At 44.4% G+C, this 14,450-nt stretch overlaps 3 protein-coding genes across 12 annotated transcripts; 2 read left to right on the top strand and 1 right to left on the bottom strand.

The window, feature by feature from the left end:
- Positions 1-3,440: 3,440 nt before the first annotated feature.
- LOC9661870 (leucine-rich repeat-containing protein 45) lies at positions 3,441-10,061 on the bottom strand. 7 transcript variants are annotated; one of them, XM_024662695.1, is made up of 26 exons: positions 7,310-7,433; positions 7,157-7,244; positions 7,070-7,106; positions 6,761-6,993; positions 6,628-6,693; positions 6,504-6,567; positions 6,357-6,447; positions 6,212-6,299; positions 6,025-6,153; positions 5,900-5,973; positions 5,752-5,850; positions 5,632-5,697; positions 5,484-5,579; positions 5,358-5,429; positions 5,188-5,277; positions 5,086-5,134; positions 4,947-5,038; positions 4,825-4,896; positions 4,688-4,768; positions 4,571-4,636; positions 4,476-4,520; positions 4,297-4,419; positions 4,123-4,236; positions 3,987-4,070; positions 3,807-3,928; positions 3,441-3,697 (listed from the first exon to the last, which is right to left on the bottom strand). In XM_024662695.1, exons 4-26 carry the CDS (start codon positions 6,894-6,896, stop codon positions 3,667-3,669), a joined length of 1,950 nt encoding a protein of 649 aa, XP_024518463.1. In that variant the 5' UTR covers positions 6,897-6,993; positions 7,070-7,106; positions 7,157-7,244; positions 7,310-7,433; the 3' UTR covers positions 3,441-3,666. The 7 variants fall into 7 exon arrangements, 6 of the variants coding, with proteins under 6 accessions (XP_024518463.1, XP_024518460.1, XP_024518462.1 ...); XM_024662692.1 differs by having other exon boundaries at positions 3,441-3,760; positions 5,632-5,850; XM_024662694.1 differs by having other exon boundaries at positions 3,441-3,752; positions 5,632-5,850.
- LOC112341855 (pentatricopeptide repeat-containing protein At2g13600-like) lies at positions 9,988-13,009 on the top strand. Of its 4 annotated transcripts, XM_024662699.1 has the most exons (7): positions 9,988-10,091; positions 10,169-12,093; positions 12,160-12,252; positions 12,335-12,418; positions 12,501-12,601; positions 12,712-12,895; positions 12,956-12,998. In XM_024662699.1, the coding sequence occupies exon 2, from the start codon at positions 10,208-10,210 to the stop codon at positions 12,068-12,070; it is 1,863 nt and encodes a 620-aa protein (XP_024518467.1). In that variant the 5' UTR covers positions 9,988-10,091; positions 10,169-10,207; the 3' UTR covers positions 12,071-12,093; positions 12,160-12,252; positions 12,335-12,418; positions 12,501-12,601; positions 12,712-12,895; positions 12,956-12,998. The 4 variants fall into 4 exon arrangements, with proteins under 4 accessions (XP_024518467.1, XP_024518465.1, XP_024518464.1 ...); XM_024662697.1 differs by lacking the exon at positions 9,988-10,091 and having other exon boundaries at positions 10,131-12,093; positions 12,959-13,009; XM_024662696.1 differs by lacking the exon at positions 9,988-10,091 and having other exon boundaries at positions 10,131-12,093.
- LOC9661869 lies at positions 12,911-14,199 on the top strand. Its single transcript, XM_002988935.2, has 2 exons — positions 12,911-13,031; positions 13,081-14,199. The coding sequence occupies exon 2, from the start codon at positions 13,104-13,106 to the stop codon at positions 14,043-14,045; it is 942 nt and encodes a 313-aa protein (XP_002988981.2). The 5' UTR covers positions 12,911-13,031; positions 13,081-13,103; the 3' UTR covers positions 14,046-14,199.
- Positions 14,200-14,450: the final 251 nt, after the last annotated feature.

Genomic DNA, 14,450 nt, shown 5'->3' with positions numbered 1-14,450 from the left:
AATTTATGATAGCTAAAGGAGTAACTCACTAGACAACTCAAAATAACAGATTTGGGTAAAATTTCATTTTGTATTGGTTTAGAAGTTTCTTGTGACATGGAACACCAGATCTTGAGGATTCATCAATAAAAATATATCTCCAATCTTGTGAAAGAATATGGCAGATGAACACTCAAGTAGAGGATCATGGAAGTACTTTTTCTTTGTTTCGGCAGCCACTCCAAGCCTCTGATAGTGTGGGCCTTGCAGCAGCAGTGGCAACAACTTTGCAAAGGATTGTTAACATGGAAATCCAAAGAATCATTTGCAAAAGTTCCCATTTCTCTTTTTTTTAGATCTTAGCTTCACAAAAGCACCAAAACTCTATGGATCAGCATTGGACATGAAAGGAAAGAACTTTCAAGCCTAAATCAGATGAGAAAGAGGTGATGAAGTTACTATATTAGAACATGGTTGATGCTTTGATGTACCTTGCAATGATAAGTCTCTACCTTGAATTTAAAGGTATGATAGGTGGAGAAATTGGAGTAAAAACACTACTTTCATATAGAATGGTTGACGTTGATCTAGTTGGAGACCTTGATAACCTTAGATCAACAACTGATATGTGTTTAAATTCTCTAATTCTAGCATTATCAATATATATCAAGTACAAGTAAGGCCAAGTACAATATAGTAATAAAAGTAATAATGGATGCACTATATATTTATTGACTAATACTAGATTTAAAATGTAAATATTGATGAACATATACAATAATAACACTGCATATCTCTAGTCCATCATAAATCTGGTATACTATGGGAGAAACAAGCATTATAAAATATCCTATTGGGAATGTGTGAAGCAAAAGAGATTAAACTCAAGTACCTCTCAACAGCCTATATAAGTTGATTTCTTATGAAATATTCTATTACTTCATTTAGGAATGTATAAAGCAAAAGAGATTAAATTCAAGTACCTCTCAATAGCCCATATGATAGTTTATTTTTATAAAATATTCTATTTAATTTGGGAATGTGTAAAGCAAAAGAGATTAAACTCAAGTACCTTTTAACAGCCCATATCATAGTTGATTTCCTACAAAGAGAAAAGTAGCAATTTAGCAATTCATTATATAGCTGACTTTGGTTCCCTTTCTAGAAAACTTGATATTTAATTTTTTTTTACAATCTCAAAAGATTGTCAGATCAAGGGGGAGTGTTGGAACAATAGAATTTAAAGTGAAAAAGACCTACAACAAAAATTTCAAATTTTTTTAAGGAGATCAATACATATATAAGTTTGATATTTTCTTCTACTCTTACACAAAGTTCTCAAAATCAATTGTTTTACTTATATATTTTTCATTTTTAAGTGTTTAACTTGTTTTTTCTATTCTTACAACATTCTAAGATTGATAAAAAAGATCACAATTCTATTACCATGTGTACAATGGTCAAATTGATTTAGCTATTTCCCTATAGAATCCATTATAATTTTGCTAAGGACCCACTATAGCATATCTATCACAATACTCCCAATAAGGCTTGTTTTCTATTTTATATATATTTTAAATTCAAAAACTTGATTCAAATGGCACTTTGAATATTTGAAAGCATCATATAGAATGAAATATCCCTATTTATTACTTAAGATTTTAAGCATCTACTGTAAGAATATATTTAAATCTCATCCCATGATCACTTACGCTACAATACATGAGTTTGTAAGAATTGTAATAAAAAAGGGGTTGATAAAAGAATAACTTTAGGATATTGGGAACTATATAAAGTTTTCCTTAAAATATTTATATTTGGTATTAAAAGTGTTTTGGGTTTAATTCTATTTGTTGGTTAAGGGAATCATATCATATATTTAAATTATTCAAAGTGAGGCATTTAAGAAAGTTATGGCTCTTAGCTTATGTTCATAAGGGCATGAACATGTATGGCTTTTAATTTATGTTTATAGGGGCATGAACTTGTAAAGAAGCATTATTGAGAGACAATTTATTAGAGTTATAGAGAGAAAGGGCCAATACAATTGATTAAGGGTCATGTGATATTTGGTTTTAAGTGTTTTTGAGTTTAAATAATATTGAGTTGGATGATTTCATGGGATTTTTAAATTCAAGTGCTTAATTTTACTTAATAAGATTTAAAATAAGTTCTTGCAATAATTAATCTAAGAATATATATATATATATATATATATATATATATATATATATATATATATATATATATATATATATCAGTAATAATTGTTACTATTTAAGACTGTGTGTAACAAGAAATGCCAAAAGTTCTTTCTTATGAAAGCAACAATACTGGTCCTAAACATATTTCAAAAGTGTAATGCGCATTCATTATAGATTAGTTAATTTTCAAAATGATATAAAGAAGAATGATATTTATGATAGAACAAGTTGTGATTTTATGAGGAGCAAGATGTTACATGGATAAAGTAGTGGTTTGAAAGTGAGTTTGTGTGTGGGTGTAATGTTAAGATATATAACTCTATACATTGGAGATCAATATAGGCTTTCAACATGGATAAGCTACTTTTCTCTTCTTTCTTACATTGGAGTGTGTGCTAGCACCCTCATTCACACACAACAATTTCCACCCTCCTATAGCTCTGAGAAGGCAAATAAGGAAGAAGACATTGCTTTTATGCATTCACAACATTTGGATCCATGGAAGTCGCATAATTCATCCCTCTCAACTTCTACCAACTCATAGATCTGGTAATGACTTTGCAAAAGGTGTGGTAATTGCTCACTCTAGAGAATCGAGCCTCAAAAAACAGAACCTAACTTTCCTACAACTAGTAAATAAAGGATTTAATCACTCAATTTCCTGTTCAGGAGATTGAGTGATTAAATCCTTTATTTGCTAGCAGCATGATTAAACTCGACTGAACAGACAACTCACTTGTTTTCTCTATGCAGAGTAAAGTTCGTTGCCTACCACAAGTATGTCAAGGCTTTTACTCACAACTTGTCTGTCCGGATGCAATTTAAGATGAGGTTCGAAACAGAGGAGTTATCAGAGAGATGGTAAGCTGTCACTTTTCCATATGACACATTGATCAACAATAGTTTGCTCTAGATATATGGGAAGGAAGTATAACTGGGGTGGGAGATATTGACTCGGATAGGTGGATCAACTCCAAATAGCACTGTTTGCAGATATGATTGAATTAGCTCTTAGCAGCAGACAAATGAAAGACAGGAGAGAGTATCACCATGAGAAATCGAGCCGCAACATTGTCAACCCTCTTACCATGTAAGTTTCTCAGGCACCTTGGCTTCATCAAAATTTGAGCAGATTAAGTAAGCTATGAAGAACATCCCATACACCATACAGACAAGCAAATTTATCTGGAGAAGAATTGTTTAGAGAAGAAATGGATTTTAATCTAGGAAACCTAGTAATGGATATTGGAAGAAAAAAGCATTAAAATCACTTAAAGGTTCAAATATAATATTTTACATTGTTTGATACCAATGGTATGCTAAGTTGAAAACCTTAGAACTGTATGGAATTTTCTATAAATGTCCTCTAAACTAAAATGGAATCATCAGTCCCTTCCGCGGACTACACCCGGATAGCATTAGCGTGCCATATAGAGCCACAAGAGTACATAAGCTGGGACGACCACCGAGGAGTGCTACGCCGTCAATCCCATGCTCGAGGAGAGTTATGATCGCTGCAAGCGTTGGGCAGAGCCGTGGAGGTTTGCCAAGATCATAAGTTACCATAAGCTTCGATCCTGGGACAATAGAAACTAACTGAAACCATTGCTGCTTAACACATACCTATGTGACTGGGAGTTTCTCAGGCCAGCAAACTGTTGACGGATGCAATCGATAAATTGCGTTTCCACACCCAGGACGCGTTTTTCCACCTCTACTTTCCTTCGTTCCTGCTCGGCTTGCAGCTGAACAGAAAAAAACGTGAAACGATGTTAGATCATTTTGGAAACAAGAGCTTTAAACCTCTTCAAGAGAATTCCGCATGTTGTGGAGTTGGATCCTTGCACTCTGTAGCTCTCCGTCGATGCGTCGTTTCTCTTCTATATGCTGAAAAGTGGATTTGATCATCAAACTTTCACAAGATGTTTCCCTGACTTACTCTAGAAATCTCTCCGGAAGTCTGCTCTGCATACTTGAGCTTTTCAAGCTCCATTTTCTTCTCCAAAAGCCTTTCTCTGTCCTCTGCTAGCTTACTTTTTTCCTCTAGCTGGACCTGGAAAGAGAAAGAGAAAAAATAAAATTTTGTGACCATGAGAAAATACTTCGTCCATGCCTTGTCACTGGTGAGTGCGAAAATTCTCTCTTCCAAGTCGGACTTGGCCAGCTCCATGCGATGCTGCAAAGTTCTGCTTTGAGCGATCTTTGTCTCGTACTCTTCGATTTCAGAGGTATGTTTCTGGACAAAAACCCATACATATGAAAAATAATAACCACGTAGGAAACTAAAGCCACCTTTCTGGCCTTTGAAACTTCTCTTCGCATATTGTCAAGTTCAGCCTGCAGCGCTAGAACTAAACAAGCCATCTTGGATAAAAATTTTACGCTACCTGCAGCGATTCCATTTCAGATTTTACGTTTGCCACCCGGGCCTGCAAAACTTGCTCTGTTTGCTCCTGAAGCGAGAGGTATTATGTCAAGAAAAGAAAGCGAGGAAAATTTGGTACCTTTTCCAGTTGGAGGGCCTTCTCCTTTGCTGCAAATTGCATTTCAAGGGCCGAGGTCATCGATTTCAACGCCTCAACTTCCTGTTAATAAGAACAGCAGCAAAAGTTGGAACTTTATAAAAATTTCGAACACCCACTCGTAGCGCAGCTTCCTTCTCTCCATTGACGCGTTTAATCTCTGCCTCAAATTCCGCTTGCATCCTCATAACCTTCCATAGAAATGTTTTGGTTCCCATAAATTTATAGCTTAAAGAAACACCTCTTTTGCGTGTGCTTCGATGCTCGCTCTGTGCTCAAAGTCGAGCCTCTTGACATTAGACATGGCGTTGTGCTGTTCGGTAGCAGCATTTTCTGTAGAAGTCCAAGAGTGTTAGAGTTGCCCACCACCAATTGCTTACCCTGAACTGACCGGAGCTGCATCAAGTGCTCGTTTTTGTTGCATGCAATCTGCGAAAAGTTCAAAATGCTTCAAAACTCACTTCAGAATAGGACAAATGAACCTGATCTTTCAAAGAAATATTTTCTGATACTACTGCGTCATATCTTTCTTCTGCAGCCTTCACCCTTTTTCCAGCTTCTGCAAGAGCAGCCTGTAAACAGATTAACCAATAACAAGAAAAAGAAGCAAAAGAAATAAATAAAAAAACGAGGAAGAAATCATCCTACTCACATTGTGCGCTTCTGCAGTGCTACTGGCAACTCGAGCATCTTCAGCTAGCTTTTCCTCAGCACGAGCGAGTTTCTGAATTACTACAAATAAGTAACAAACAAAGGAGAAGAGGTTATGATCCCGTACTTGTTGTGTAGCGTATAACTCTTCCTTCACTTGATTCGCTTCCTTGTCGGCGTACTTTCTCAAGAGTGCTTCCTCTGTAAGCTCAAGCTTAAGAGCCTGGAATGAATCTGTTAGCATATCAAGTTGAGCTAGAAAGTCTGTGAAGAACCTTGACGTGGTTTTCAGCTTCCAACACTTCCAGCTTTGTATCTTCCTTTTCTTTTTTCAACAAGTCCTGTGTAGTTTGACCGCCGATTTCCATAAAATTAGAGAACATAAAAACACGCACCACATGAGATTTCAGGTTGTTTATCTCTTCCACCATTGCAGCAATTCGTCCCGAATAAATTGCTTTCATGCCTTCTCGGTTCTCCCACTTGAATTCCTCCTAAACAATTATAGCTTAAGCTTAATGTGAAATGAATGGTATTGCTAACCTCAAGCGGGTGTGGTACGTGAGCTCGAACTTGAGGTGTCACACAGTTGGCACGATTATCCTCAACAAGTTTATCTAAAACAACCAAATAAAACAAATCTCGAACAGTCTCTTTGAGGAACTTACCAATCTCTGACAAAAGTTTCTGAGGGATTCCGTTGCCAGCAAGTTGGATCCCAGCTAGAATCGGATTCTTTTGAAGCAAGTTGATAAAAGCTGCAGCACCACTGGGACCTAAAGAATTCCATCTAAGGTCTGCAAGTAATATAGTCTCGGCGCGGAAAAATCCACAAAGGAGAAAAACCTTAGGTACCTATGAAGCAGAGGGAACGAGTCCCACGAAGAGCATTTGCCAAAGCAGCAGCGAAAGACGGCCCTATTCTGTTGTTTCGCAGATCCAGCTTATGAAGAAAACAGAAGCAGAAATAATAAGGGGGAACGACAAGCAGAAGAATTACCTCCGTGAGAGTGGAGCTGAGAGCAATAGCCGATGTTAGAGATAATATCCCGGTGCGAGCTAATCCGATGCTGTTACCTTCCAGCAGGAGTCTACATACGTACATTAAATTTGAAAGAAAGATAGAATCTAAATCATAGATGCAAACCTTTGGAGGTGTTCACAGCTTCTGATAAGTTCTGCTAGCTCATCTGCTTTGCTGATATTGCATCCTTGTAAAAGAAGAGGAAAATAAGAGTAGAAGATAGAGTTTCTATCACACGAACAAATACCGGAAAGATCGATCTCCGTGATCACAGTTTGGCTCTTTTCCACTGCTTGCAACAGCTCGCTACAACCTGCAAACAAAATAAAAACAATGCAGGGTTAATCGGGAAAGGAAACAAAAAGAGTAGAAAATCTTACCATCGGAGCTGAGAGGAGGATTAGACACCTTGAGAGAAGTTCCAGAGATGAAAATGCGGGCATCTGTTTCATCAGTTTGGTCGTTGCTTTCCCTTCCCATGAGACGGGAAAGCAGCAACGACCCAGGAGCAGCCATCGCGAGGAGCCCTAAAAACCAGAGTCCATCTCCAAAAGTTGGCTCTTTTTATTCTATAAAAGAGAGTCTTTCCAAAAATTTGAAGCAAAAAACGCGCCTGAAAGAAAAAAAAAAAAAGAAAGAAGTTGGCGATTGACAAACTCGAAATAAGTAATTCTTTTCTTTCTTCGCACCTGAGCTTGGCCACACAGCGTCATTCCAAGACTGAATCTAGAAATCTCAGAATTTAGAAGCAAAAAAAAAAAAAAAAGTGACAAAACCTTGCGATTCATGTCTCAAAAACTTCTCCTCAGGCGGCGCTAGAGTTCAGTACGCACAAGCTATAGGAAGAGATCTCTTGTTTACTTACTGCAGAGACACCAGAGATATAAAGGTCAAATGCCAAAGAAACAAAACTTCAAGCTCCTACGTACCTCGTGGAGCTTGCAAAAGTAAACTCTTGTTCGTCTTTCCGACGGTGGCGTTGATCGGGACGTTCAAAAGGAAAAAAACGAAAGAAAGAAAGAAAGAAATAAAGAAAATAACCTTGTTCTTCGTCACAGCTTCCACTCACCCTTGACCATCAAAGCCGGTGTCTGGCATTGTTTGTTGAGGACATACAACAACCCGGGCTGGAGCGTAAATCGTTGTCCAAAGTCATACTTCAGAAACGCTTCCACTTGGAACTGCGTAGACGACACCTCGGCCTGCCTTCCTATGACATCCGACTCCTCGTCCTTGAGGGAGCTCCAGAAATCTCGTCTCGATCGTCCGAGACTGACTCCCCAGCCCACACTGTCCACTGACGCCTCCTGTGCCAGACTTAGAGACCACACCAGCTTTTTCTGATCGTCATCCTGTAACCAGTCGCCTCTTTCCATCTGTAGCCAGCCTCCGAGACAAGCACCTCCGCCAAGGTCCATCTCTCCCGACATGGCAAACGCTTGCATCGCAGTGCCTTTCGGTTCGTATGCCGGAGCCTCTAAACTCCACCTATCTCCGTTGCTGAGCGCTTGAGAAACGGAGCTTGAGCCTGACGTTCTCATTGTATCTACACCCGATGAGCGCAGGGACTTTGAGAGGACGAAAGGCTTCATCTCGCTCCAGTGTAAACCAGTTGCCGACGGCAGTGGTGGACTCGGCCAGAAGCGGTTGAGCGCGGAGAGAGAGAGCGCTAGCTGCTCGGTCGGCTGATGGATAAACTGCGCGAGCGTACTCAGGCAGAGAAGTCCGTTCGAATCGCCCCAGCCGGAGATGTACTCTGACAGAGAGGCGAGCGTGTTTGAGCTCCTGTAAGTTGCACCGATTGCGGAGCCTTTGCAGTGGCTGAAGAGAGAAGGACCAGAGCTCGTAAACTTTGTCAGTGCCTCGCCCTTGAACACCAAAAACCATAAAATGTTAGCCTCAAAGAAAATCTGTGCTTTACCTGGAGAGGATTCACAACTTCTGTCATGTCCGTAGCTTGAGCACCCAGAGGAACCAAAGAAAACTTCGTCTCGTCCGTAACTTTTGTTGCGTAAGAAATCTTCGCAAGTCGAATTGGTCCTCCAAGGCCACTAGTACCGAAGCCACCATCCCCGGACACACATTTCGTCGTCAGTAGATCATTGTCGTCCCGAAAAGCCGTCTGGAAAGTAAACTCTGCCTCGAGCCCGGCTGGGAGCCCAGACTGCTCCAATGCCGAGCGTGAGTTGTAGCTACTTGAATCCTGCATGAGCACGAAAGCTCCTCCTGCAGCCACCCTGCCTTTGATCGTTGTTCTTTCAAGACCACTCGAAAAATCCTTCGTAGACAGGCCGAGCTCGAGCTTCTCAAACTTTTCACGCAGCTTCATAATATCCGTGAATGCTTCCTTTTGGAGTCTCTTGAGTGCTCCAGTCTGGAAAGAAAGAAAAAAGATGAGTTCCAGGAACAAAAAGAAGAAAGATCATACCTCGGAAGCTTTCGCAAGATTGTCGCTGCGAGACAATTGCTCGATTACCGAAGACGCAACCTCTTCCACGAGACCCTTTCCTCGTTCTTCTTTGCTATCTTCTTCTTTGTTTTCGCCAAGCACAGGCCTGTGAAGAGTGGCTTCGTTCCCTCTACTGCCACCGCCGCCACCGCCACGACCACCGCCACGACCGCTATTCCTTGCTCCTCCACTTCCTCCACTTCCTATCTCGGGATTTCCAAAATCCGAGGAACCAGAGCCGAATCCCAGCTTGGATAATCCGAAAGCCGCAATGCTGCTACCGCCAAGAACAGCTGCAGCGCCTCCAAACAGCTCCCACTTGGGGCGCTTGCCCGATCGCGATGGAAATCTCTCGCTGGCGTCTTTCTTTGCGGCGATTCCATTCGAGCAGCCGCGCTTGCGAGGAACGCGTACCTGATCCTTCTTGGAGCTGTGCGCCTGCGCTGTGGACGAGGATTCCAGCCGCCTCCCGCGAAAAGCCGCTGGGCTAGACAATGCGGCCATCTCTTCGCATAAACCCTAAAATATTTCCTCACTCTTGGGCCGCTGTCGCGCATAGATCGAGGCAGAAAGATCGGTAAGCAGTGAAGGAAAGGATCCAGGAATCAAGAAGGATTCTCCAGGGTTTATGGTTCCCTGGAGCAAATGTAGGTCCAAGCGACACTCCAGCGCTGGATTTCGATCGCTCAGCTCCTCCATCGCGGCAAAAGGATCGGGAACTAGCCAAGAATCGATCGCGATCGCGGCTCCATTGAAGAATCGGGAAGAAGAAGCATCTGTGAATAAAGAAATCGCAAAGATTTGGAGCAACAGTGAAGAAGAAGCATCGATTGCGAGGATTTCCAGTGGCAATAGATCCAGGTCGAGATTTATTTGCGAGCTCCGGGCTTGCAGTAGCGCCAGGGATCTTAGAAAGGGGAAGGCTCTCCACGCCGAGGCACTGAGAAGAGGATTCTTGGCTGGTATCTACGTGGAGAACACACTGGTGGATATGTACGCGAAGTGCTGGAGCATGGTGGATGCCAGGAGTGTTTTCGACGCCATGGGAGCTCGCACGGTGGTCTCTTGGAACGTCCTCTTGATGGGCTACGTCGAGAATGGTGATCCAGAGCTGGGCTTGGAGATCTTCTCGTCGTGCATGGACTGTGAGCCGGATGCCTGGACTCTAGTTGCCGCGATCAAGGCGTGTTCTTGCTTGGCCGAGAAGGAAGATGGCGAGAGTTTTTCTTCGGTGGTGAAGAAGACCACATCGCTCAAGAGAGGTATGTCTGTGCATTCTAGAGTTTTGCGCTGTGGAGACGTGTTTATCTCGACTTCTTTGGTTGACATGTATGCGAAGTGTGGGAGCCTGGAGGATGCTCACAGGGTGTTCGACTTGATGCCTTGCCACAGCGTTGTTTCGTGGAACTCGTTGATCCTCGGCTACGTACAAAGCGGTGAAGGGAGCCTGGCTTTGCTGGTGTTCTCCGAAATGCAGCAGAGAGGCTGTGCTCCAAATGCTCTCACTTACACTGCTGCGTTGAAGGCCTGTAGCAGTGTGGCAGCCAACGACGAAGGGAAGTTTCTCAAGCTCAAGAACTTGGAGAAAGGAAGAGCTCTTCACTGGCAAGCTACAAAAGCAGGTATGGACTCGGATCTTTTGCTGGGAAGCACTTTGATTGACATGTACGCGAAGTGTGGCAGCCTTGTGGATGCAAGCAGGGTCTTTGACAGGATGCAGAGTAAAACAGCAGTGTCATGGAACGCGCTGCTACTTGGCTATGCGGAAAACGGTGAAGGCCATCTGGCTTTAGAGCTCTTCTCACGGATGGAAACCGAAGGCTTTACTCCGGACTCGAGAACTTACGTAGCTGCTCTCAAGGCGTGTGCTGGTCTAACAGGAAAGGAAACAGGAAGCTCGGTTGGGGGACAGGTTGTGAAGAATTCAAGTTTAGAAAAAGTGATGGCTATACACTCTCGCGCGAGGAACAGGGGGTATGACACAGATATCTACGTCCAGAATACTCTGGTAGATGCTTACGCAAAATGTGGAAGCATGTGGGATGCTCGTGGTGTGTTCGACAGAATGCTATATCGTGGTGTTGTTTCATGGACTGCGTTGATACTCGGATACGTAGAGGCTGGGGAAGAACAGCTGGGCCTGGAGTTATTTGAGCAGATGAAAGATCATGGTGGCCAGCCGAATGCTCGCACTATTGTTGCTGCTGTTAAGGCCTGTACAGGACTGGCAACAAAAGAAACGGGCCAGAAAGTTGAGGGTCGCAGAAAGCTTGTCAAGTCCGAGGCTCTAAACAGGGGCTTTCAGATACACGCCGAAGCATCGGCAAGCCTTTGTGACGTCGACAGTTTCGTAGCCAGCAGCCTTGTGAACATGTACGCGACTTGTGGCAGTCTGGCCGATGCTCGCAGCGTTTTCGACAAGATTCGCAAGCCCGACACAGTTTTATGGAACGTTTTGATGCTGGGGTATGTTGACAACGGTGAAGCTGAGCTAGCTCTGCATTTTTATTCGTCGGTGATGGGGCATACGGGCTGCCAACCAGATGCGTCAACATTCGTCACGGCACTCAAAGCATGTGCCGCTCTCGCAGACGCGAAAGCAGCTAAAGCAGTTCACGGCGATATCGTCAGGCTACACGGACTGGACAGGAACGGGGGAATTCTCCTAAACTCTCTGGTGGACGTCTACGGAAAATGTGGGAGCATGATTGAAGCTCAGCAGGCCTTCGATCTTATACCGACTGAGGACTTACAGGTGGGAGCTTGGAACGCGCTTTTGGTTGGTTTTGGTCGGCAAGGCGATGCTAAACAGGTCTTCAAGGTCTTTCAGATAATGCAGGACGAAAGCTTCAAAGCCGATGGCATCACCTTGAACTGCGTGCTCACGGGCTGTAGTCACGCTGGTCTGGTTGAAAGGGGCCGAGAGTTTTTCCAGTCGATGGAACACACATTCGGTATTCCTCCAGACGTAGAGCATTACACTTGCGTGGTTGACATGCTCGGACGGGCCAACAAGCTAACCGCTGCACTGGAGGTGGTGAAGTCCATTCCGACCAGAGTGGACGCCGTGATCTGGATGACCCTTCTCACTTCGTGCTGGAAGTGGAGGAACTTGGCCATAGGGAGGGTCGCGTTTGATGCTGTGCTTCAGCTTGGAAACAACGAGAAAATCGACGCGGCTTACAATCTGATGGCCAATCTTTGCTGGAGCGCTCAAGCTAACGAGGCACGCTGTCCTTAGCTGATGATCATCGTCTTCTCGTGGTGAGCAGACGTGGTGAGATACTGACTTTGTATTTTATAACCAATCATAAGTTGTTGTGGCTGCAGGAGAGGAGACTAGACTTTGGCCCTTCTTCAGTATCGCTTCACCAAACTCGAATCTTCCTGGACTTCGACGGAAGCTCGTGAAGTGAAACACAGGTGATGTGTTCTCATAGAAGCCTTAGAATTTTACTTTTGTTCTTTTCTTTTTACTAAATGGAGAGCAGTGATGCTGCTGCAGATTCCAAATGCTGGAGATCGCTCGATCGAAACCAACGAACGACGTACGAAAAATATCTTGCGCGCTCCGCATGGTACTACTGCTGTAAGTTCGAGTACTGTCATACCATACTTAATTTGGTTATCATCCTCATTCATCAGTGCCTTAACTTTTTCTTGCTACGCAGCGGCCCGAGCATTAAATTTGCAGAGTTTTTTAAATTTGTCTGGTGATGATGTTTACAACACTCTGGCACGCGGACCAGGCGATGCGAGGCGATTCAGACAGGTAAAAATGTGAGGCTGAAGGATTCAAAGATTTTTCTCTATTTACGAGCGCTGCAAAAGCCAGCTTTTCTCTGATTTCACGCATGCTCTCTCTCTCTCTCTCTCTCGCAGGCTTCCGTGGACGCAACTGCTTGTCATCTTGTTGCGAGCCGCGGAACTTGTTGTTTGGAGCAACTTAGCCTATCAAAGGAACGCGAGAATTTTGTCGGATTCGGACGGAGCCATGCAAATAAAGTGGGCCGCGCTCGTAAAATCAAAGCGACCATGTCTGGTACCCGACTGCGTCCATGGTTTGGTGGGTCTTTCATTTCCAATTTCCGTGACTCTTCCGTTTTTCCTTTTCTGGATTAATCAGCAGCCACATCCGCTACGGAGATAGTTGCTCCACATATTATACGCTAGAAAATCTCCGCCTCTCTCCTCTCTCCACGGTAAGAAGTTTCGCTGTGTACTGAGAGATCTCATTGCAAGCCTTGACAGGTGGGAATTGAATCCATCTCGCGATGGGATTGAGGAAGAAGAAGTCCTCCGCGAAGAAGAAGCCCGTGACGGACTTTGGAGCCGCGCTAGCGAAAGCCAGGCAAGAAACGGATCACATTTTCAAGCAGGCATCACAGGACGAGAATTCAAACAGCAGCAACAGCAGCAGCGGCAATAACACCAACATCGACGACGAGAAGATCAGTCCGCGAAGCAAGGCAGCTGCCTGGGCATGGTACCAGCGCGGCGGAGGCAACTACAGCAATGGCAGTCCAGAGGACGTGAGGAACAGAGCCATGGTGGTGGTGCAGCGAACGTCCCGCTTCAAAGCCGAGGCTCTGCGAGTGAATGGCAGCTACACGGCGGGGGACACCATCGTCAAGGCGCACCAGAAGTGGGATCCAAACCAGTCGCTCTTCGACTCGTTCGAGCTCCTCTCGGTGGCCAAGGAGCTGGACAAGGCGCTCAAGGAGGCCTCCGCCGCGTCCATCACCACCAACAGGAACCTCGTCTCGCTCAGCTGCTCCTCGCAGAATTGCAAGAGCGGCGGTGGCGGCGGTGGCGGAGGAAGGAAGTACAGGGAAGCTCTGGCGGCGAGGCTGAGCCGATTCATCCCGGCTCCGGTGCTCTGCCTCTCCGAGGACGACGTCGCCACCAAGCGGACTTTCAAGAAATCCAAGTCGGCCAGCAGCAGCCTGAGCAGCACTAGCAGCAATCTCGTCAGCAACAGCAGCATCAGCAGTGACAAGAGCGACAACAACAACGCGATTAGCTCCAAGTTCTCGCAGCTCCTCACGTTTAATCCGTCTCCGGTGGTGGAGGGTCGAGTGGACGATGCCGATGGTCATCTTCTCAAGTTCCGGGACGAGGAGGGCGATGGAGATGAGCTCTACCATCACAGGCACGAGCATTTCCATCACCACCTCCACCACCACCATCACCACCTTGGCGGGAGGAGAGAGTGATCGATTCATCCATCCGGGGATTCGTCTTTCAGAGCAATCACTCCTCGAGGCATGCATAGCAGGCTTTTGGAAGTTTGGATGGATTGACAGTAGTCAAGGATTTGTATGATAACGTTGTTCTCTTTGTCTAAACTTTGAGAGTGTTTTCTTCTTTGTTTCGTTTCGTTTTCACGTCTTTGTTTTGCGATTGAATGGCTTGTTTGGAAGTTTGCTATTAGTGTCCGTCCTCTAGTTTGCAGCAACTTGTGGCTCCTCGTCCACCGGCCAGTGAGACTTTAAGCAGTCCCTTTCGGTTTGGCCAGCTTTGCTTCTCTCGTTAAGTCTCTCTCGCCTTTCCCAAGGAGCTGGACAGACACGCTTGCGAGAGAGCTCTCACTGCAAATCCCGGAAAGCCATTTAGATTGA

Source organism: Selaginella moellendorffii, unplaced genomic scaffold (assembly GCF_000143415.4).
Source record: "Selaginella moellendorffii unplaced genomic scaffold, v1.0 SELMOscaffold_92, whole genome shotgun sequence".
In the NCBI taxonomy this organism is placed as follows: Eukaryota; Viridiplantae; Streptophyta; class Lycopodiopsida; order Selaginellales; family Selaginellaceae; genus Selaginella; species Selaginella moellendorffii.
Note: the sequence above shows the minus strand (reverse complement) of the source record. Positions and strands in the feature narration are given on the sequence as shown.